We start from the raw sequence: 22044 nt of genomic DNA on the forward strand, positions 1-22044 counted from the left end.
ACACATAACCTTTTCAGCCAGCATGGTTTAGTGGTTAAGAATGGTGGTTTGGAGCGGTGGACTCTGATCTGGAGAACTGGGTTTGCTCCCGCACTCCTCCACATGAGCGGTGGAGGCTAATCTGGTAAACCAGGTTGGTTTCCCCACTCCTCCACATGCAGCCTGCAGGGTGACCTTCGGCTAGTCACAGTTCTCTCAGCCCCACCCACTTCACAGGGTGTCTGTTGTGGGGAGGGGAAGGTGATTGTAAGCCGGTTTGATTCTTCCATAAGTGGTGGAGCAAGTCCAAGTCAGCATATTAAAATGACTCTTCTTCTTCATCATCTTCATCATTTTCATGCTCATCCTCATCCCAATAAAGCAGGAGTCCAGGGAGGGCCCCTTAAGGACTGACCAAAGGGGCTCCAGCAGATGCTTTCATGACTCAGGTCTGACTTCATCAGATGCAGGAAGTGGTCTCCCATTAGGCAGATGTGTGGATACTCCAAGCTGTGATACAAAAGAGGTGTGTGTGTGTGTGGGGGGGGACTCCTCCAGATTAACACAGCTGCTCATCTCAAAATTTCACATTGTTGTTGTCGTTGTTGACTCCATTTATACCCCACCTTCCTCCCCCAACAGGGACCCAAAGCAGCCAGCATTTTCTCCTTTCTGCCATTTATCTTCACAACAAGCCTGTGAGGTAGGTTCGGTGGAGACAGATTGGCCCAATGTCACCTGATGAGCCACCATGGGTGGAGTCCATTGTGTGCTGGCAGCAGTTAGAGATCTTTCCTCACCCACGTGGACAGGGTTGCCGCAGGGGCTTGGCTTGCTAGTCTGAACCAAGGAAGGGGTGCCAAGGACCTCCCTTACTGAGAAGGGGGGAGAGCCCAGCCTCGGTGGTGCATCAGGGCCCACCCTGAAAGTTGCAGGGGGGGGGGCTTAGCTGCCAAGCAGGGTGGCTCCTTTGATCAAGCTCTGCCTGGGCTCCACACCTGGTGCTGGTGGAGATGCTTTGTAGGAGGGGGTTCTGTGCCAGAGGGGCAGGATTGGGGCTGAGTGCATCCCCCCCCCCCGTGTTCCTGGGCCCTCTGTCCTGAGCGTGGCTCCCAATGCAGCTCTCGGCCCCCCTTTCAGAGAATCGCGCGCTCTCCAAGATGGCGGAAGCCCACCAGGCCGTGGCCTTTCAGTTCACCGTCACCCCCGATGGGGTGGACTTCCAGCTGAGCCGCGAGGCCCTCAGGCAGATCTACCTGTCCGGCATCTCCTCCTGGAAGAAACGCTTTGCCCGTCTCAAGGTGAGCGGCCTCGCGTGGGACCAGGGTCTTTGAGGGACGGGTCTGTGTTGGGGGGGAGGCCCCTGGAAGTCCTCCGCATACTGGTGGAGCCCAGGTGAGACAGAAGGGGCCTTATTGGGTGGCCGGGACTGGGCAGGGGGATCCCCTGGACCCTCTTCTGAGATCTGAGTTCTGCTCTCGGGGACAGCAGCCAAACCTTTGCCTGTGTGCTGCATGCATGCGTGCGCACACAGACACATACGGAGGGATCTCTCTGCAGCCTGGCGGGGGCATCTGTGAGGCGGGCCAGCCCCACCCTCTGCCCTGCCCCCCTGAGCCCATGGCTGCTGCTGGCAGCTCGCTCACCCCTTGAGGCCAACAGCCTTCAGGTGATGCACAGGGGCAGGGGCAGGCCCAGCATGACCCCTCGTGGCTGCCTCTCCTGTTCCCACGTCCATTTGCAAGGGGGTGGCCTAGGAAGAAGAAGGCTGGGTGTGGGTGCAGTAGAGGCCCCTGGAGTCGCCTGGGGAAGGGGGAGGACAGGCTTTAGTGGGGAGGGGAGGGGGGAGGGGAAGAGTCTGGCAGGCGGGCTGGAGCCGAGCAAAGAGAAGAGGGGGTTCCACGGCTGCCCAATGCAGCTGTGAAGAGCCCCAGCCCTCACAGCTGCCTGTCCCATTTCTGCCTGTTCCTGCCCCCTCTTGCTTGGCCTCCCCCTGACACATCTGCTTTCCACAGAACAGCATCTTGACGGGGGTCTATCCCGGGACCCCTTCCGGCTGGTTGGCGGTTGTCGTAGCAACAGTGGGCGCCACGTACTTCCGCGTGGATGTGTCCATGGGGCTGATCGTCTGCATCCGCGACCGCCTGCCCAACGGGTGAGTGCCCGTCCCTGTCGGGGCGTCCACCTTCTCAGCAGGAGGTGGCTGTGCTGACAGGGGCAGATAATCAGGACCCAAATGCCAGGGTGAGAACGTAAGTGGAGCCCTGCTGGGTCAAGCCAAAGGCCCACCAAGTCCACCATCCATTCTCACACAGAGGCCAACCAGCTGCCTCTAGGAAGCTCACAGACAGGATGGTGACCGGCCGCCACGGCCATCCTCCCGCCCGTGCTCCCCAGCAACGAAGAGGCACGCTGCCTCTGGGAATGGAGGGAGTAGGTATCCATCATGGCTAGCAGCCCTTGACAGCCCCATCCTCCAGGGATTAGTAGGGTTTCCAGGTTCCTCTTCACCAGCGGCGGGAGGTTTTGGGGGCGGAGCCTGAGGAGGGCAGGGTTTGGGGAGGGGACTTCAATGCCATAGAGCCCAATTGCCAAAGTGGCCATTTCCTCTAGGGGAACTGATCTCTATCGGCTGGAGATCAGTTGTAATAGCAGGGGATCTCCAGCTAGTACCTGGAGGTTGGCAACCCTATCTACCGCTGAGCCATGGTCCCTCCTTGGCAAGATATGGAGAGAGAGGGTGCAGATGCTGGAGTCCATCTGGCATCCTTTGAAAGTGTGTTCGTAGTGAGCGGAGTGAGGAGCAATGCGGCCCTCCCTTCCCGGCTGTTCCCCGGGACATTCGGAGGTGGAATTTTTGTCCTAGCATTCCCTGGCGTGCAGCTCCAGTGTAGGAGAACATCTTCTCCAAACTGGCACACGGGAGCACAGCAATCCCCACACCGCTCCTCTGATCTCCAGATCAGTTGTGCCGAGATGGGATATGGTGTCAGTCAAGGCCATTGCAAAAAGCTTGGTGTGGGTCAGAGCCCAAGACGGCAGTGCCCCCAAGGTGCCCTTGTGAACACATGAAGCTGCCTTCTACTGAACCAGATCCCTGGTCCATCAAAGTCAGGCTTGTCTACTCAGACTGGCAGCGGCTCTCCAGGGTCTCAGGCAGAGGTCTTTCACATCACCTCTGATCTGATCCTTTTAACTGGCGATGTCAGGGTTTGAACCTGGGATCTTCTGCATGCCAAGCAGATGCTCTACCACTGAGCCACGACCCCTCCCCAAAACCAGTGGCATGAACACACATGAAGCTACCTTCTACTAAATCAGATCCTCAGTCCATCAAAGTCAGTATTTTCTTCTCAAACCGGCAACGGCTCTCCAGGGACTCAGGCAGAGGTCTTTCACATCACCTACCTGCCTGGTCCCTTTAACTGGAGATGCTGGAGATTGAACCTGGGACCTTCTGCATGCCAAGCAGAGGCTCTGCCACAGAGCCATGGTGCCTCCACAGGGACCAGTCCCCCCTGCCTGGGGGGCCCTGCCTTACCCACCTCCCAGCAAGTTTGTTCTCCCTTCCGCCATGGCTCAATAAGGGCTGGGAGAACTACCCTTAGGCGCCAGCTAGGTGCCCAGGAGGCCGGGGTGGGGGGAGAGATGTTGCGGGAATCTGGGTGGTGGGGGTGAGCCCCTTTATTCCTCCCCTGGGCTCAGCTGGAGCGCCTCTGTGCCCCTCCTCCCTTAGGGGCTTCAGCTCCATCTTGTCTCTTGCTGCAGCTGTTATTTCAGCCTGCGCAGCCGCACCCTGGTGAGCACCATCCTGTTCTCCACCGGCGTCTGGATCTCGGGGATCCTACTCTGCCGGCAGACGCTCAAGATGCTGCTCTCGTGCCACGGCTGGATGTTTGAGCCTCACGGCAAGATCAGCCACACCACCAAGATTTGGGCGGTGAGTCATTTGGGTGTTGGGATTGGTGGCGGGAGGGAGGGGTTTACCAAACTGTACATTGTTAGAACTTAAGAACATAAGAAAAGCCCTGCTGGATCAGACCAAGGCCCATCGAGTCCAGCAGTCTGTTCCCACAGTGGCCAACCAGGCACCTCTAGGAAGCCCCCAAAATTGGCATGCTTCTAATATATTCGGCATGCTCTTCTGATCCTGGAGAGAATAGGTTAAGCATCATGACCAGTATCCATTTTAACCAGTAGCCACGAATACCCCTCTCCTCCATGAACACCCCCCTTAAAATCTTCCAAGTTTGCAGCCATCACCACATCCTGGGGGCAGGGAGTTCCATGTTTGAACAATGTGTTGTGTACATTGTTATCTGTGAGAGCCTACCTGCAAGTAACATCTTCCTTGCGCCCTCTCCAGTGGTCGCACTGTGTTGCCAGTTCTGTGTGTGGAATTCAGTTCCCGGGCATGTGGGGTTGAGCTGGCCTGGGACCATGGCGCTAGGTTTGCCAGGTCCCCCCTGGCTACCAGGACAGCAGGGGATGGGGGTTAGGGTTGCCAGATCCAGGTTGGGAAACTCCTGCAGATTTGGGAGTGGAGCCTGGGGAGGACAGGAACCTCAGCTGGGTACAGTGCCAAAGAGTCCACCCTCCAAAGCATCCATTTGCTCCAGGTAAGCTGATCTCTGTACTCTGGAGATGAACTGTAATTCCACTGGATCCCCAGGTTGGCATCCCTACATGTCATAAGAACATAAGGAAAGCCCTGCTGGATCAGACTGAGGCCCATCAAGTCCAGCAGTCTGCTCACACAGTGGCCAACCAGGTGCCTCTAGGAAGCCCACAAGCAAGACAGCTGCAGCAGCACCATCCTGCCTGTGTTCCAAAGCACCTAGGCACACAGGAATGGGGGCGGGGGGGGGGGGGGCTCAAGCCTTCCCTTGCACTGTTTTCCTGACCTGACCTGGTCTGGGGATTGCTGGTTCCCCACTGGGGATACTTAAGTGCAGCCTATCAGAACACATGGTTGCGCCGAAGGGGCAAAACGCACCCCCCCCCTTCCCTGGGCCATTTCTGGCCAGGAAACTAGCATGGCATGTGTGGAGGGGAGAGGCTTAAGGCCTCTCTCACCCCGGTCTTGATTTGAGGTGGCTGTTATGCGCCTGGAATTGTATTCCAACCATAGAACTTGCAGCGCATGCCTGAACACCAGGAACCACAGAGGGTATGGGGCCCTCAGTGTGGGTGTTAACGAGGCCTGGCAGCAAACCAACATAGCGGACCTGGAAGGGGCCGTGGCTCAGTGGCAGAGCATCCGTTTGGCATGCGGAAGGTCCCAAGTTCAATCCCCAGCATCTCTAGTTAAAAGGATGAAGTGACAGGTGATGTGAAAGACTCCTCTGCTTGAGATTCTGAGACCTGCTGCCAGTCTGTAGGAGACAATGGTTGTTTATGTATGAATACTTTCACTCATGTCCTCCCCCAGTCTATCTTGGTTGTTCCTTGGAGTTATGCATGAGTTTTCCATCCATTAGAGATGACTTTGCGGCCAGCCCTCATAAATCCCGGGACTTCATGTTCCTCTGTTAACCCCATTCTTCGATCTCCCCTGAGATCAGCCCGGGTGAAATCCCCATGCATAAGGCAAAGTGTGGGACACAGAAGCTTGGTGGGGTGATGTTTTTCTCCCAGTAAGCACCACAACCAATTACAAAGCAGCATGTCAAGGAGAGGGGACTCAAATGCTTCCTGCTTCATCAGAGTTCTTTCTGAGCAGAAGAAAGGATTTTAGAAACGAGGCTTGGGTTTCTCCTCCCCGCCCAGTTCCTTTTAGAGCGCTCCATTTTTTTAAAATGATTTTTAATGTGGCAATTGGGTTTCCGGGAGGGGGGATTTTCTCTCACAGCAAGCACTACAGCCAATTACAGATCAGTGTTTAAGGGGCGGGGACTCAAATGCTTCTTGATTCAAGCTTGGAGACTGCTGGTGCATAGACTCCCAACAGGAAAGTGTGGGTCCAACGAGCAACAATCAGGGGAAACTCCCAGGCATAAATGACCAGTACTGACCTCGGTGGACCAAAGGTCTGATTCAGTCTAAGGCAGCCGTCATATGATTGATCTCAGATTCTGTGACTCCATGTGCACATATGTGTACATAACTGACTTTCGAAGTTACCTGGGTCAGTAACAAGAGCTCTGTCTGCACATGCTGGAGCCGACAGCACCCAGAAGAGGTGAACGGAGGTGTGCTGAGGCCTCACGGCTGCCTCTCACGTCTGCCTTCCTCCCCTCTCCCCCTTCCCTTGGGGCAGGCCATGGTGAGAGTGTTGTCCGGCCGCAATCCCATGCTCTACAGCCTCCAGACCTCGCTGCCCAAGCTGCCGGTGCCCAAGGTGGAGGAGACCATCCAGAGGGTAAGTGGCGCGTTGGGCACGCTGCTGCTGGGCGGGTGGTGCAGGAGCTGGGAAGCAGGGCCAGCACTGTGGCTCTCTGGGGTGGAGCACACGGGTGCCTGGCAACCCCCCCAGCCCCCTCCGGCTGCCAATGCAGGGTTCCTCAGCAAAGTTGTCCCAAGTCTCTTTGGTGCCAGTTCCTGCTGGGGCCATTCCTACCTTGCCAGTCTCGGGACTGGAACCCAAACTGGGGGGAGGTGAGAACAGAGTCTAGGGCAGGGATCTTTCTGGAATAATTGTGTGTGGGGGGTCATGCACAGCTGAAAAGGGAAATGGGAAGCTGTTCTTCTGTTGCGTTGCCAGCTCTAGGAGCTGGGGTGTGTGTGTGATAGAGACCTCAGTGTGTTATAATACTATTGAGTCCACCCACCACAGCAGCCATTTTCTCCAGCGGAACTGATCCATATTGTCTGGAGATCAGTTGTAACAGCAGGAGATCTCCAAGCCCCACCTGGAGGCGAGCAACCTTAGTGGTAACCCAGTTAACGGAATGCACATGGCACCAAGGATGTGACTCTGGTGGAAGATGTCTTTGCCCCAGGATGGCTTGTTTCCCTCTCTCTGCAGTATCTGGACTCTGTCCACCATCTGCTGGATGCCAAGACCTACGGCCGGATGGAGGCCTTGGCCAAGGAGTTCCAGAAGCAAACAGCTCCTCGGCTCCAGAAGTACCTGATCCTCAAGTCCTGGTGGGCCACCAACTATGTGAGTTCCTGTTCAGCCTTGCCCAGCTTGCAATGGGGCCCCTCTGACTCCTCTGCTACCCCTGCCTCAATGCCTTTGAGGGGTAGGCTTCCTCTTCGCATAGCAAGTATGTAGGGTTGCCAGGTCCCTCTTCCTCACCGGCGGGAGCCTGAGGAGGGCGGAGTTTGGGGAGGGGAGAGGCTTCAGTGCCATAGAGGCCAATTGCCGAAGTGGCCATTTTCTCCAGGGAAACTGATCTCTATCGGCTGGAGATCAGTTGTAATAGCTGAGATCTCCATCTAATACCTGGAGGCTGGCAACCCTACAGGCATGTTCCCACTGGCAGTCAGGAGTCGGCTGTGCGGGCCGCCCTGAGGCCAGGTTCTGGTTGTTCCAGGGCTCTACTACTTTCTCAGTCCACTCTGGCTCCTTGCCCATCCCCTGTTTTGGCCCCCGGGTGCCACTTGCCCGCTTGCAATGTCTCCTTCCTCCCCCGCTCCTCTTCCGCTCCCCTGAGAGAGTCTGTGCTCCCTCCACAGGTGAGCGACTGGTGGGAGGAATACATCTACCTGCGGGGAAGAGGCCCCATCATGGTGAACAGCAACTACTACATCATGGTGAGCGAGGCCTCTGCCCTCAGGCACTTTGGGCTGGGAGACCACCCCACACACCCCATGGCCGAGAAGAGCTCCGCTCCAGCCTGCCTCCCTCCTGGTCACTCTTGTGTCTCTCCGGCCAGGACTTTCTGTACGCGAGGCCCACGCAGCTCCAAGCCGCTCGGGCGGGCAACGCCGTCCACTCCATCCTGTTGTACCGACGCAAGCTGGACCGTGAGGAGCTCATGCCTGTGAGTGGGGGCATGTGGGGAGGGAAGGCTCCGAAATGCTGGGGGCTCCTGGGCAAGGCACCTTCAGTAGTAGGGTTGCCAACAAGATCTCCTGCTATGTCAACTGATCTCCAGCCGATAGAGATCAGTTCCCCTGGAGAAAATGGCCACTTTGGCAATTGGACTCTATGGCATTGAAGATCCTCCCCTCCCCAAACCCCGCCCTCCTCAAGCTCAGCCCCAAAAACCTCCCTCCGGTGGCAAAGAGGGACCTGGCAACCAGGCAGAGCCCTTAGGCTGCCAGGGCACCCTAGCCATGGATCCTCTCCTGCTGGCATTGGACCTAGAATCATAGAATCATAGAGTTGGAAGGGACCACCAGGGTCATCTAGTCCAACCCCCTGCACAATGCAGGAAATTAACAACTACCTCCCTCCACACATCCCCAGTGACCCCAACCCTCCCCCCACCATGCAGGATCCCACAATCAAAGCTCTACCGACAGATGGCCCTCCAGCCTCTGCTTAAAGTCCTCCAAAGACGGGGACTCCACCACCCTCTGAGGCAGCGCCTTCCACCATCGAACCGCCCTCACCGTCAGAAAGTTCTTCCTAATGTTTAGGTGGAATTGCTTTTCTCTTAGTTTAAATCCATTACTCTGTGTCCTAGTCTCTGGAGCAACAAAGAACAAGCTAGTTCCCTCATCAATATGACATCCCTTCAAATATTTAAACATGGCTATCATGTCTCCCCTCAACCTTCTCTTCTCCAGACTAAACAAACCCAGCTCCTTAAATCTCTCCTCATAGGGCATGGATTCCAGACCTCTGACCATTCTGGTCGCCCTCCTCTGGACACGCTCCAGCTTGTCAACACCCTTCTTAAATTGTGGAGCCCAAAACTGGACACAGTATTCCAAGTGAGGTCTGACCAATGCAGAATACAGTGGTAGTATTACTTCCCTTAATCTAATTCACAGTGGGTAGCCGAGTTAGTCTGTCTGCAGTAGTAGAAAAGAGCAAGAGTCCAGTAGCACCTTAAAGACTAACAAAAATATTTTCTGGCAGGGTCTGAGCTTTCCTGAGCCACAGCTCACTTCTTCAGATACAGCTAGAATGTGAATCCATCTGCCTTTAAGTAGAGGAGAGTGAATTCAGACAAGCATTAGTATGTAATGCATTCATGGCTCATTACCAATGCTGATTTCTCCACACCCATCTCTCCCCTGGACATCAGACTCTTCTGCATACCACACCTGATCCCATCACGCCTGCTATTCACATTTACATACTGTTAACATTTACATACTAATGCTTGTCTGAATTCACTCTCCTCTGCTTAAAGACAGATGGATTCACATTCTAGCTGTATCTGAAGAAGTGAGCTGTGGCTCACGAAAGCTCATACCCTGCCAGAAAATATTTTTGTTAGTCTTTAAGGTGCTACTGGACTCTTGCCCTTTTCCCTTAATCTAGACACAATACTCCTATTGATGCAGCCCAGAATTGCATTGGCCTTCTTAGCCACCATATCACACTGTTGACTCATGTTCAGTTTGGCCCTCTTCGGGTGCTCCATCTAAGGGGAGACAGGAAGAGCTGTTGTGGTCATGGTTTACGTGGGTGGGGGGTAAGACATGCCCCTTTTATCCTCCACTGGAGGTGGCCCCAGGGCTTCCTTCCTGGCTGGCCTGAGCAGTGCCGACCCAGGAAAGGAGATGCAGCAGGGGCTGGTAACAGTGATCCCCACCCCCTCCCCACTTTGCCCCCAGGTGATGGCGCTCGGCGTGGTCCCCATGTGCTCCTACCAGATGGAGAGGATGTTCAACACCACCCGCATTCCCGGCAAGGAGGCAGGTGGGTGGGATAAGGAATGCAGCAGAAGAGAGGCAGAGGTGGAGGGGGGGGGAACCCCGACCCGCCACCATTCATGCTCAGCACTTGTGAATGGTGCATGTCCTGTGCTTTTCATAGCAGTTTGTACAACTGCCTGGTGAGGTAGGACTGTATAATTACCCCTTACTGCAGGTGGGGCAGGGGGCAGAACTTCCTAAAGCTATCTACCTGGTGATTTTGTGTTTCAGGTGAGAATCACATGGGGGTGGAGGGTAAGATTGCCAACCTCCAGGTAGTGGCTGGAGGTCTCCTGCTATTACAACTGATCTCCAGGTGACATAGATAAGTTCCCCTGGAGAAAATGGCCGTTTTGGAAGGTGGACTCTATGGCATTGAAGTCCCTCCCCTCCCCAAACCCCCGGGAGCCCTCCTCAGGCTCTGCCCACAAAATCTCCAGGTATTTCCCAACCTGAAGCTGGCAATCCTAGTGGAGGGTCCTCCTGACCCTTCTCTCAGGCTGTCCGTTCAATCCAGAGGAAGCCCAGCTGTGGCGGAATGGGATGCGGCTCTCTGGGGGCAGAAGAGGGAGAACGGAAGAAGCTCCCCTCGTGGAATGGGGGCTGCCCTGGAGCCGCACCAGCCTCATTTCACTGGGGTTTGGGCCAGGATGGCTACCCAGTGTCAAGTCAAGTCAAGTTTATTGTATAAGGCCGTAGGCCATACCAATCTAAAACAATATAGCAACAGGTTAAAATAGACAAAACCAGTATCATTAAAAGAATACAGAAATTAAAAATTAAAATATGCCCTTTCGGCTCTATCCAGCGTTACCACATTTCATGATTTGTTTTGCCCTGATTTGGCTGCCCAGGGGGTTGTGCCTCCTATGGGGAGGAGGGTTTCACATCTACCTGAAAGGAGGATTCCAAAGGCTTCATCTAAGCTCAGGCACATCACCTGATTCAACGGTTTCATCGTTTTTGGGGGTGTGTGTGTGCAGTAGTCATGCAGAATGTGAGCCAAGGTGGCATGGCGGTTAGGCTCTCGGACTAGGATCTGGGAGGCCCAGGTTCGAATCCACCTTTTGCCAGGGGTGACCTTGGGCCATTCACGTGCTCTCAGCATAATCTATCTCACAGGGTTGTTGTTGCGAGGAAACAGTGGAGGGGAGGAGAAAGATGTTGCAAGCTCCCAGGGAGGGAGAAAAGTCAGGTATAAAAATCTAAGTGAATGGATGAATAGGATGATGTACCGATGAACAAGTGTGGGCTGCATTTCTATGGCTACCAGGTAACCACTTTCTTCCCCGAGCTCCTGGCAGTGAAGAGAAGATCCTCCAGGTTGGCCAGCAGGGTGGTGCTTTGACCCTGACCCCCCCCCCCAGTCCTGAATTCAGGGTCACCACGTCCTCTTCATTCTGCATGCTTTGGGGTGGAAGCAGGACCCCGCAGCCGTTGGACAAGGGGTGTCAAGACGCTGGAGAGGAAAAAGCCCCCCTCCCCGTTGACTTTACGCAGCCCCTGGGAGCCCCGGCCTCTGTTGGCGCTTGGGCTGAGCTGCTTTGCTGAAGGTCAGAGGGCCATCTGCTCTCCTCCCCCTCCCTACAGATTCGCTCCTGCACCTGTCGGACAGCAGGCACCTGGCCGTCTACCACAAGGGCCGTTTCTACAAGGTGTGGCTGTACCACGCGGGGAAGCTGCTCAGCCCCTGCGACCTGGAGCTGCAGTTCCAGCGTATCCTGGACGACCCTTCGACGCCTCAGCCTGACGAGGAGAAGCTGGCGGCCCTCACTGCGGGGGACAGGTAGCCCGGGCAAAGGATGATAGGAGGGCAGAAGAGCCGACGTGACGTCTCTCTAGCATCAGAGAGGATTCCTCCTCTCCCTGGGAGGACTTGGGAGTGGGTAGCTGGGGCGGGGTGAAGAGGATTGCTGGGGGGTGGGGGGCAGACGCTGCACACCGCATTGGTCAGGCCGCACCTGGAGTCTTGTGTGCAGTTCTGGAGGCCTCACTTCAAAAAGGATGTGGACAGAATGGGGCGGGTGCAGAGGAGAGCGACAAGGAGGATCAGGGGCCTGGAGACCAAGAAGCCCTGCGAGGAAAGGCTTGAGGGAGCTGGGAATGTTCAGCCTGGAGAAGAGGAGGTTGAGGGGGGGACAGGATTGCTCTCTTGAAGTACTCAAATGGCTTGTCATTTAGAGGAGGGCAGGGAGGTGTTCCTGTTGGCAGCAGAGGAGAGGACTCACAATAATGGGTTTAAATTGCGGGTGGAAAGGTACCAGGCTGGATATTAGGAATATGTTTTTTACAGTCAGAGTTGTTCAGCAGTAGAATCGGCTGCCTAGGGAGGTGGTGAGCTCCCCCCTCCCTGGCAGTCTTTAAGCAGAGGCTGGACAAGCACTTGTCAGGGATGCTCTAGGCTGATCCTGCACTGAGCAGGGGGTTGGACTAGGTGGCCTCTATGGCCCCTTCCAACTCTGTGATTCTATGATTCAGTCTGCTCTGGGTTTTCCAGACTGCCATGGGCAGAAGCACGATCCAAGTACTTCAGCCGAGGGAGGAACCGGGTGGCGCTGGACTGCATTGACAGAGCAGCCTTCTTCCTGACCCTGGACGAAGACGCCTGTGGCTATGAGCCAGAAGAAGAGGAGAGCCTGGACCGCTTTGCCAAGAGCCTCCTGCACGGGCGCTGCTACGACAGGTGAGGCCCTGCGGGGAGGGGGCTCCGGCCCTGGGTCAGCTGCTGGGGGAGAGGCAGGAGCCCTTCACTGTGGAAGAGGCAACTGCAGGGACATCCTTCTGGGTAGGTTGCCAACTCCGAGTTGGGAAATTCCTGGAGATTTCAGGGTGGAGCCTGGGGAAGGCAGGGTTTGGGCGGGGAGGGACTTCAATGGTGGTATAATGCCATAGAGTCCCCCTTCTGAAGCAGCCATTTTTTCCAGGGAAACTGACCTCTGTAATCTGGAGATCAGGTGTGATTCCAAGAGAGAAGCTGCGGCTCAGTGGTAGAGCCTCTGCTTGGCATGCAGAAGGTCCCAGGTTCAATCCCTGGTATCTCTTTTTTTTTTTTTTTTACTTTTTATTATTTTATTTGTATAGTTGGAGGGTACAGGAAAAGAAAAAAGGAAGGGGTAAATGTTATCATTGTAAAAACAATACAGTATTGTTAAATGATTTCTGATAAAACATAATTACAGAATATCTTTAGTTTGTCATACTTGCATCAGACTGCTTTCTAATGTTTTAAAAGTTCATATTCTGCTTGGCAGTTAGTTAAGATAGGAAAATATAGTACAAAGTTTGTAATTATGTTTGAACATACTTCGTTTAGATTAGCTGCATTTCATGTAAGTATAAAGCATCTCCAGTTACAGGAACTAGGCAAGTAGGTGATGGGAAAGACCTTTCTCTGCCTGAGACCCTGGAGAGCCGCTGCCAGTCTGAGTAGACAATACTGACTTGGATGGACCAAGGGTCTGATTCAGTAGAAGGCAGCTTCATGTGAGATCTTCAGGCTCAGCCTGGATGTTGGCAACCCTCCTGGGCAGGGAGTCTCTTTCCCTGGCACTGCATGTGGCTTGGCTTGCTTGCCCGAGGCATCTGGCCCGTGTGCTTTGTCAGCAGCTCTTGTGTTGCGCCTGTTCTCAGTCCCTTCTAGCTCATAAATCCTTCTAAAAATAGGTGGGGGAGGGCTTTGAGCCCCCAGAAGCCTGGGTTACCCAAACAACCCAAGCAGGGAAGCAGAGAGCCAGCCCCCGCTCCTGCCTGGCTGCTCCTGGACCTGAGCCCGTCTCCCTGGAAGGTATCGCAGGTGTGCAAAGAGAGCCCTAGGGGAAGAATCTTGTGGCAGCTCCTCTTTCCTGGGGGCTGTCTGCAGGCGCCCTTGAGCAGCAGAGGGGGTGGGGAGGCGGAGGCTTTGGTGAGGCTGATTCAGTGCTCAGACATGGATTTTGCAGCACACACAGGTACTGTGCAGCCATCACCTGAGATTCCCTTGACAGAAGCCCTGGGCCTGGGCAAGTTGAGAACTGGGTCTGTTTCAGGGAGGTGCTGCCGAGCCCTCTTACTGCTAGCCCCTCCTTAGGGTTGCCAGTCTCCAGGTATTAGCTGGACATCTCCTGCTATTACCACTGATCTCCAGCCGACAGAGATCCGTTCCCCTGGAGAAAGTGGCCGCTTTGGCAATTGGACTGCATGGCATTGAAGCCCCTCCCCTCCCCAAACCCCCGCCCTCCTCAGGCTCGGTCCCAGGTGTTTCCCAACCCGAAGCTGGCAACCCTCCCCCCTCTCCCCCACGGAGGACCTGAGCCAGACGATGTCCGGCGCCACCCTGCCCTACGCCTCCAGTGCGTGGCTCCACCCTGGCTGCTGCCTGTGCTGCAGAGGGAGGGATCCAGCCGGCCGTTTCTTTCGGCTTCCAGTGCCCCCTGCCGTGCACTAGTCCAGGGTGCCTGCGGGCACCGTGGCACCCATCGACACCTTCCTTGGTGCCCACCAAATGTTTTTAGAAAGTGGGAGGAGCCAGGTGGGACTGTTACCCAGCAGGACTTCCGATCGGCCACTGGGCATCTGATCAGCTCTGCAGAGTGAAACAACGTGGTTTCAGTGGCAGCTGCCACCGCCACAGTGTTTGAGTCTCTCTTTCCCAGCGCATTTTAAATTACCCTTCTACTTCTCTGCCCTTGGGCTTCCTCTGTACCTGTGGCTCCGTCTCCCGGGGCAGTTGTTTTGTGCTTGGCCCCGCCTCCCCTGGCGGCCATTTTGTCGTTACACCCACCGCGCTGGGTCAGAATTCCAAAGGTGTTTATGTAGGGTTGTCAGGTCCCTCTTTGCCACCGGCAGGAGGTTTTGGGGGGCAGAGCCTGAGGTGGGTGAGGTTTGGGGAGGGGAGGGACTTCAGTGCCATAGAGTCCAATGGCCAAAGCGGCCATTGTTCTCCAGGGGAACTGATCTCTATCGGCTGGAGATCAGTCGTAATAGCAGGAGATCTCCAGCTACTACTTGCAAGTTGGCAACCCTATGTTTATGGGCTCAAAAAGGTTGGGGACCCCTGCACTCGTCAGTCACTGGATGCCCTTGGTCTCCTTGAGCCGGTTCAGATGAACACATGAAGCTGCCTTCTACTGAATCAAACCATCAAGGTCCACCAAAGTCCGTATTGTCTACTTAGACAGCAGCAGCTCTCCAGGGTCTCTGGCAGAAAAAGGTCTTTCACATCACATACTTGCCTAGTCCCTTTACCTTTAACTGGAGATGCCACTGGGGATTGAACCTGGGACCTTCTGCATACCGAGCAGATGCCAAGCAAGGTTCGGTGTGTCACTTCCAATGAGGGTTTGGTGTCCTTCTTGGCAGGTGGTTTGACAAATCCTTCACGCTGGTGGTGTACCGCAACGGCAAGCTGGGTGCCAACGCCGAGCACTCGTGGGCCGACGCCCCCATCATGGGGCACCTCTGGGAGGTGAGCAGCAGCCGGCCGACAGCTGGGCTTGTGAGGTGCCTCGCTTTGGCCACGGCACCAGAGAAGGGGGCCAAGGCGGAGGGGGCTTCGCTCGTCGCATGGGGACCAGAATCCCCAGCCCCAGTCTTCTGACTCCCCCTCCTCCCCTTCCAGTTCATGCTGGCTACAGACCAGTTCCAGTTGGGCTACAGCAGCAGCGGGCACTGCCAGGGGGTGCCCAACACAGCGCTGCCTCCACCCCAGCGCTTGCAGTGGGACATTCCTGCGGAGGTAGGTCTAGATCCAATGCCTGCTATGTGTTTCAGTTCCAGTGGAGGGGGGGGCATGTGCTGTGACCCAGTACCCCCCAGTCCAGAATCTCCCTCCCTCAGGAGAGGGTGCCTGGCAACACTTTGCACAAGTCCCTGCTCAGTGGTTTTTCCTCCTTCCGGTCGAAGGACAGGCTCAGAGCAGAGGTTCACGCGGAAACATAGAGGTGGTCTCCTCTGAGGGTGGCAGTTTGGGGGCGGGGGAGTAAGAAGGATGAATGCCTCCAATTTTAATTCAGGAAAACGGCACCTGTCAGAACTTGGGGGCTGTGGGTCTCCACCAGTGGAAGAGGATTTGCAGGCTGTGCAAATCAAGATACATGGGAGGAGCCCACCCCCCTTTCTGGCCCTGCCTGCTCCATGTTGCTCTATGCCTGCTCAGTGCTGATTCTATGACCTTAGGGAGATTATGAGAGGGCGGGCATCTTCTGGGCATCTTCTGGGAAGGGATTAGGGGTCACTTGGGGTGTGGTGGTGGGGGAGGTAGTTGTGAATTTCCTGCATTGTGCAGGGGACTGGACTAGATGACCCAGGTGGTGCCTTCCAACTCTATGATTCTCTGTGGCCAGTGGGGCCAGTGGGGCAAGGTCTCTGAGGGCCGGGGGTGGGCAGGCCCCTTCCCAGTCTCACCCTGGGTTGCTCTGTGCAGTGTAGGCTGGTCATTGACGCCTCCTACAGCGTGGCCAAAGCTCTGGCTGACGATGTGGACTTCCACTGCTTCCGCTTCATGGACTTTGGCAAAGGGCGCATCAAGAAATGCCGGACCAGCCCCGACGCCTTCATCCAGATCGCCCTGCAGCTGGCGCACCTCCGGGTAACCTTCCCCCGGGCCCCCACCGCACCCCCTGCTCTGTTCCTCCTGCCCATGGGCTGCAACCATCTCAGTGCCTCGCATGTACACCACTTTGCTGACCGTGGGCACGTCAGCCCCAGAAGAACACATGCAAAAGAAGGAGAGGCTCCTTAGAGGGATGCCAGCTCTGGCTTGGGAAATTCCTGGGGGTGAAGTAGGGTTGCCAGGTCCCTCTTCGCCACTGTGGGAGGTTTTAGGGGCAGAGCCTGAAGAGGGCGTGGTTTGGGGAAGGGAGGGACTTCAATGCCATAGAGTCCAATAGCCAAAGCGGCCATTTTCTCCTGGGGAACTGATCTCTATCGGCTGGAGATCAGCTGTAATAGCAGGGGATCTCCAGCTAGTACCTGGAGGTTGGCAACCCTAGGGTGAAGCCTGGGTTTAGGGAGGGGAGGGACTCTAATGGGATATAATAACATGTATAGGGTTGCCAACCTCCAGGTACTAGCTGGAGATCTCCTGCTATTACAACTGGTCTCCTGGTGACAGATCAGTTCCCCTGGAGAAAATGGCCACTTTGGCAACTGGACTCCATGGCATTAAAGCCCCTCCCCTCCCCAAACCCCGCCCTCCTCAGGCTCCACCCCAAAAACCTCCCGCCGGTGGTGAAGAGGGGCCTGGCAACCCTAGCCATGTAGTCCACCCTTCAAAGCAGCCCTTTCCCTGCAGGAGAACCGATCTCTGTAGCCTGGAGATCACTGGTAATTCCGGGAGATCTCCAGGCCCCACCTGGAGAGTGGCAACCATCAGCTCAAAGGGGGAAGGTCCCGGAGCACCCCATGGGCTGGAGGGGCCCTTCCCTTTGCAAAAGGTGTTTGCTGCCATGCTGGTCCAAAATCAAAATCCAGAAGCAGACCATAACCCACCCCGATACCTTTTCTTAGGACCAGCCAAAATGTCCCAACCCGGTATGCCAGTTTGGGGAGGGGGCCGGAGAGTAGAGCAAAGGGGCCCTGGCGCCTGGGATGCCCGGTTGCGCCTCCCTGGCTTTTGTGAGCAAAGAAGAACTAGCCAGTGCCTCCCCCCCTCTGGAACTGCAAAGGGCAGCATCAGCTGTGGCCGACGGGGGTGGTGGTGGTGGTCCTCCTGTGACTCTCTGAGAGACCAAGCCTCACTTTCCCCTCTCTTGCTGCCACCCCCCTGCAGGACAAGGGCTGCTTCTGCTTGACCTATGAGGCCTCCATGACGCGGCTCTTCCGGGAGGGCCGGACGGAGACTGTGCGCTCCTGCACCCGCGAGGCAACGGCCTTTGTGCGCAGCATGGTGGACCCAGACGTCAGCGTGAGTTCTGAGCGGTCAGACCGGAGGCCCCCTCCCACAGAGCCCCACAACAGACAGGACGGTTTGCAGTGGCTCAAAGAACCATTTTTTGGGGGGGAGCGAATATCACACATAAGTTCACTATAGATTGCTGTCCCGTTTGCAAAAGATGCCAAACATTACTGCTAGGTAGCCTGAAATAATTCCTTGTATTGCAATTGGCAGCCGATCCCACGCAACCCTCCAAGCAACCAAAATGATCAGGGGACTGGAGCAACTGCCCTACGAGGAGCAGTTGAAACGTTTAGGGCTGTTTAGTTTGGAAAGAAGGGGATTAAGGGGAGACATGATAGAGGTCTATAAAATTATTCATGGTTTGGAGAGAGTGGACAGGGAGACGTTTTTCTCCCTCTCCCATGATACTAGAACGCGGGGTCATCTGCTGAAGCTGGAGGGTGAGAGATTCAAAACAGATACAAGGAAGTATTTCTTCACATGACACAGAGTTAAATTGCGGGACTCCCTGCCCCAGGATGTGGTGACAGCTACCAACTTGGAAGGCTTTAAGAGGGAAATGGACATGTTCATGGAGGAGAGGGGTATTCATGGCTGCTAGTAAAAATGGATACTAGTCATGATGCATCCCTATTCTCTCCAGGATCAGAGGAGCATGCCTATTATTTTGGGTGCTGTGGAACATGGGCAGGATGGTGCTGCTGCGGTTGTCTTGTTTGTGGGCTTCCTAGAGGCACCTGGCTGGCCATGGTGTGAACTGGACTTGATGGGCCTTGATGAATGATCTGAGCTGAAAGTCCAACTGTCCTATAACCCTCCACACACACACACACACACACACACACACACACACACTCACTCACACTCACTCACTCAATTCTGGAAACCTCATCATGGTTATTTCTGTGCCTCTCATATAGAAGGAGGAGAAGAAGAAGAGATGGTTTTAATATGCCGACTTTCTCTACCGGCTTACAGTCATCTTCCCTTCCCCTCCCCTCCCCTCCCCTCCCCTCCCCTCCCCTCCCCTCCCCTCCCCTCCCCTCCCCTCCCCTCCCCACAACAGACACCCTGTGAGGTGGGTGAGGCTGAGAGAGCTGTGACTAGCCCAAGGTCACCCAGCTGGCTTCGTGTGTAGGAGTGGGGAAACAAATCCAGGTCACCAGATTAGCCTCTGCCACTCATGTGGAGGAGTGGGGAAACCAACCCAGTTCTCCAGATCAGAGTCCGCTGCTCCAAACCATCGCTCTTAACCACTACACTATGCTCGTTATATAGGATGTCTTTCATCGAAAAGCAGTTCTTGGGCTGCTGCAGAATGGCAGCTTGGACCCCGAGCCTTGCCTCTCTCTGTTCCCTCTTTGTCAGCGGGGAGGGGTAGGCAGGCCCCCACTCTGTAGCCCTCTGCTGTGGGGCTGGGTGCTTTTTGGCTCATGGCAAAACACTGGGTTCCCAGGAAATGGACACTCCTAGTGCCTCCCGTGGGACAGCACATGAGAAAGCACGGCTGAGCGGGAAGGCTGTTGGGATCTTCCCTAGAACATCCTGCTCCCATCTGGCTCTGGCTCCCAGATTTTCTTTTGCTCATGCTGTGGGAAGTGGGGGGCTGAGCCAGAAGGACCCTGGTGCTGATTGTGCAAGCCCCAAATGTCTGGATATGGGTTTGCAGGGCTTCAGGGCTGGTGGCCTGGCCGGCCGACAGGCTGTGATCCTTGAAGTAGACTAAGTTGGGATGGACAGCTGTAGTGGCTCATGCCAGATCCAAACACGGGAATCAGATCTGGGTCATGCTTCTCATTGGGACCAACCCAATGGACATCAAACACGACGTGAGCTTTCGAGTGCACTTGATCCACCAGTCGGACACAAGGTCCTTTTCCTCCTCCAGGGTTTGAGCTGAATTTGAGTCCAAGAGAACCGTAGAGATATTTTTTTGGGGGGGGTATTTTGGCGGGGGGGGGTATGAGCTTTCAAGAGTCAGAGCTCCCTTCATCAGACACAAAACAGGGGCTTGGGAGCGACTGAGAAGTGGCAGAATGCTTTGGGGGACGGCCTCGGGCTCCAGTGCCCTGGGCTTTTGGCTTGAGAGGCAGGCTGGAAGGTCTGAAACCAGGCCTTCTGAGTGACTCCCCCCCCCCCCGTTGGAGGAGGCACAAGGAATGCATTTGTGGAGCAGAACCCCCGGCCGCTCCTCGGCTGCCTTCCCCAGCAGCCGCTGCCTTCTCTGCAGCCAGCCCAGCCCCAGCCCCTGAGCCTCTTGCTTGCCCCCGCAGCCGTCGGAGTGCCTGCAGCTCTTCCGGGAGGCCGCCGAGAAGCACCAGCTCCTGTACCGCCTGGCCATGACCGGGGCTGGCATCGACCGGCACCTCTTCTGCCTCTATGTGGTGTCCCGCTACCTGGGAGTAGACTCACCCTTCCTGGCCCAGGTGAGGATCGCTGCATGTAGGGGGGGGAGGCACACCCTGCTCTTTATACCTCTGCAAGGCAACTCTTCGGGCAGGTGGGCTCTGAGTGCCACCTCTTATCAGCCTTTGGTAAGTTTTGTGCCGCAAGCTGCCCTGGGGCTGGGGGGGGGGGTCCCACAAGCAGCCTTGCCCAGCATGGTGGGAGCGCTCCAGCCGACGCGGCCCTGACTCTGCCCCCCTTCGCAGGTGCTGTCTGAGCCCTGGCGCCTCTCCACCAGCCAGACCCCCCAGCAGCAGATCAAGCTGTTCGACTTGGAGACGAATCCGGCTCACGTTTCCTCCGGCGGCGGCTTCGGGCCGGTGAGTCTAACTTGCTGGGGTTCCCCAGGCCCCGAGTCTGCGTGTGTGTTCCAACAGACTCAGTGCACTAGAGAGGGGTATGTGGAGCTGGGGAAGGGGGAGTGTGCCCTGGGGGTTCAGGCGAGGGCAAGAGCTTGTGATCCACCACCCACCAAGTCCAACGCACTGGTTCAGAAAGCAGGAAGTGTTTTCACACCCTTCATAGAATCATAGAGTTGGAAGGGACCACCAGGGCCATCTAGTCCAACCCCCTGCACAATCCCTTCTGAACTACCTCCCCACCCCCCACACCTAGTGACCAGAAGATGGCCAAGATGCCCTCCCTCTCATCATCTGCCTAAGGTCACAGAATCAGCATTGGTGACAGATGGCCATCTAACCTCTTAAAAACCTCCAGGGAAGGAGAGCTCACCACCTCCAGAGGAAGCTTGTTCCAGTGAGGAACCGCTCTAACCATTAGAAAATTCTTCCTAATGTCTAGATGGAAACTCTTTTGATTTAATTTCAACCTGTTGGTTCTGGTCTGACCTTCTGGGGCAACAGAGAACAACTCAGCACCCTCCTCTCTATGACAGCCCTTCAAGTGCTTGAAGATGGTTCTCATATCCCCTCTCAGTCTTCTCCTCTCCAGGCTAAACATACCCAGCTCCCTCAGCCTTTCCTCATAGGACCTGGTCTCCAGACCCCTCACCATCTTTGTTGCCCCCCTCTTGGCTAAACAATACCATTCCATCTGCCCCCAAGGAAAATGGCAGAGGCTTTTCTCCCCCTGGATCTCCCACTGTTCTCTGCCTCCCCTGCCTGATGCCCTCCAGCTAAGGGTCCCTCTCCCTGCCCAGAGAGGCTTCCCCCCACCATGTTTCTGGCCGTGCCTTTTCCTAGCGCCTGACCGTCCGCCTCTCCCTGCAGGTGGCCAACGATGGCTACGGGGTCTCCTACATCATTGCTGGAGAAAACCTCATCACCTTCCACGTTTCTAGCAAGCACTCAAGCCCAGAAACGGTGAGTGGGAGTGCGAGAGAGGCGAGGCGAGGAGCCAGTGGGCCTTCCGACAGCTGCTGAAGCAAGGCAGGGTGGTGGTTGCTCAGTCCAGCCCCTGAGTCCCTTTTGAGGCGATCAGGTCGAACCTGTGAGAGCAGCTCTGGGGAGTGTTTTGGCCCCTCTTGCTGGCCCTGCTGGGGTTCGTGGCTGGCGCGGTCTCCGTTGTGGGCTCCTGTGGCCCCGAGAGGGCTCTGGAGGGGGCCCTGGAGACCCGCTCTTCCCTTCCCCTCCCTGCAGGATTCCAAGCGCTTTGGGAGGAACATCTGCCAGGCGATGCTGGACATTGCAGCCCTCTTTGGCACCCCGCCCGGAAAAGTGACCAACTGAGGGGGGCCCCCCTCACCCCGTGCCACGGAAGACAGCCCCAGCGCCACAAGCGAGCTGCCTGCTGGCCACAGAGCCCACCCAGCTGACGGAGGAGAAGCTGGTTCCTGGACGACCCGGGTTAGACTTTGGCCGCCAACTCGTCTCGGCCCTGCCCAGGGGCCCCTCCGCCTGCAGGGGACCCAAGAGGACGTGTGGGGAGGAGGGGGGAGAGGGTGCTGCTCTGGTGTCCAAGGATAAAGGAGGATCCTCGTGTGGATGAGCAGATGATTGACGGGCCTCTCTGGGGGCATTCCC

General features: G+C 56.1%; 1 protein-coding gene across 1 annotated transcript; it reads left to right on the forward strand.

Moving 5' to 3' along the window:
• The first annotated feature begins 1139 nt into the window (after positions 1-1139).
• CPT1B (carnitine palmitoyltransferase 1B) lies at positions 1140-21750 on the forward strand. The gene is made up of 18 exons (XM_056845989.1): positions 1140-1280; positions 1995-2134; positions 3748-3919; positions 6239-6340; positions 6947-7084; positions 7603-7680; positions 7803-7910; positions 9661-9745; positions 11332-11527; positions 12239-12424; positions 15079-15184; positions 15338-15454; positions 16142-16306; positions 17489-17623; positions 19891-20043; positions 20269-20382; positions 21292-21384; positions 21661-21750. Exons 1-18 carry the CDS (start codon positions 1140-1142, stop codon positions 21748-21750), a joined length of 2319 nt encoding a protein of 772 aa, XP_056701967.1.
• Positions 21751-22044: the final 294 nt, after the last annotated feature.

Source organism: Euleptes europaea, chromosome 3, assembly GCF_029931775.1.
Source record: "Euleptes europaea isolate rEulEur1 chromosome 3, rEulEur1.hap1, whole genome shotgun sequence".
In the NCBI taxonomy this organism is placed as follows: Eukaryota; Metazoa; Chordata; class Lepidosauria; order Squamata; family Sphaerodactylidae; genus Euleptes; species Euleptes europaea.

Coding starts and splice junctions, on each gene's coding strand:
- CPT1B (XM_056845989.1), top strand. CDS start 1,140: ATGGCGGAAGCCCACCAGGCCGTGGCCTTTCAGTTCACCGTCACCCCC. Junction 6,341..6,946: donor TGGAGGAGACCATCCAGAGG/GTAAGTGGCGCG, acceptor CTCTCTCTGCAG/TATCTGGACTCTGTCCACCA. Junction 11,528..12,238: donor GCCCTCACTGCGGGGGACAG/GTAGCCCGGGCA, acceptor TGGGTTTTCCAG/ACTGCCATGGGCAGAAGCAC.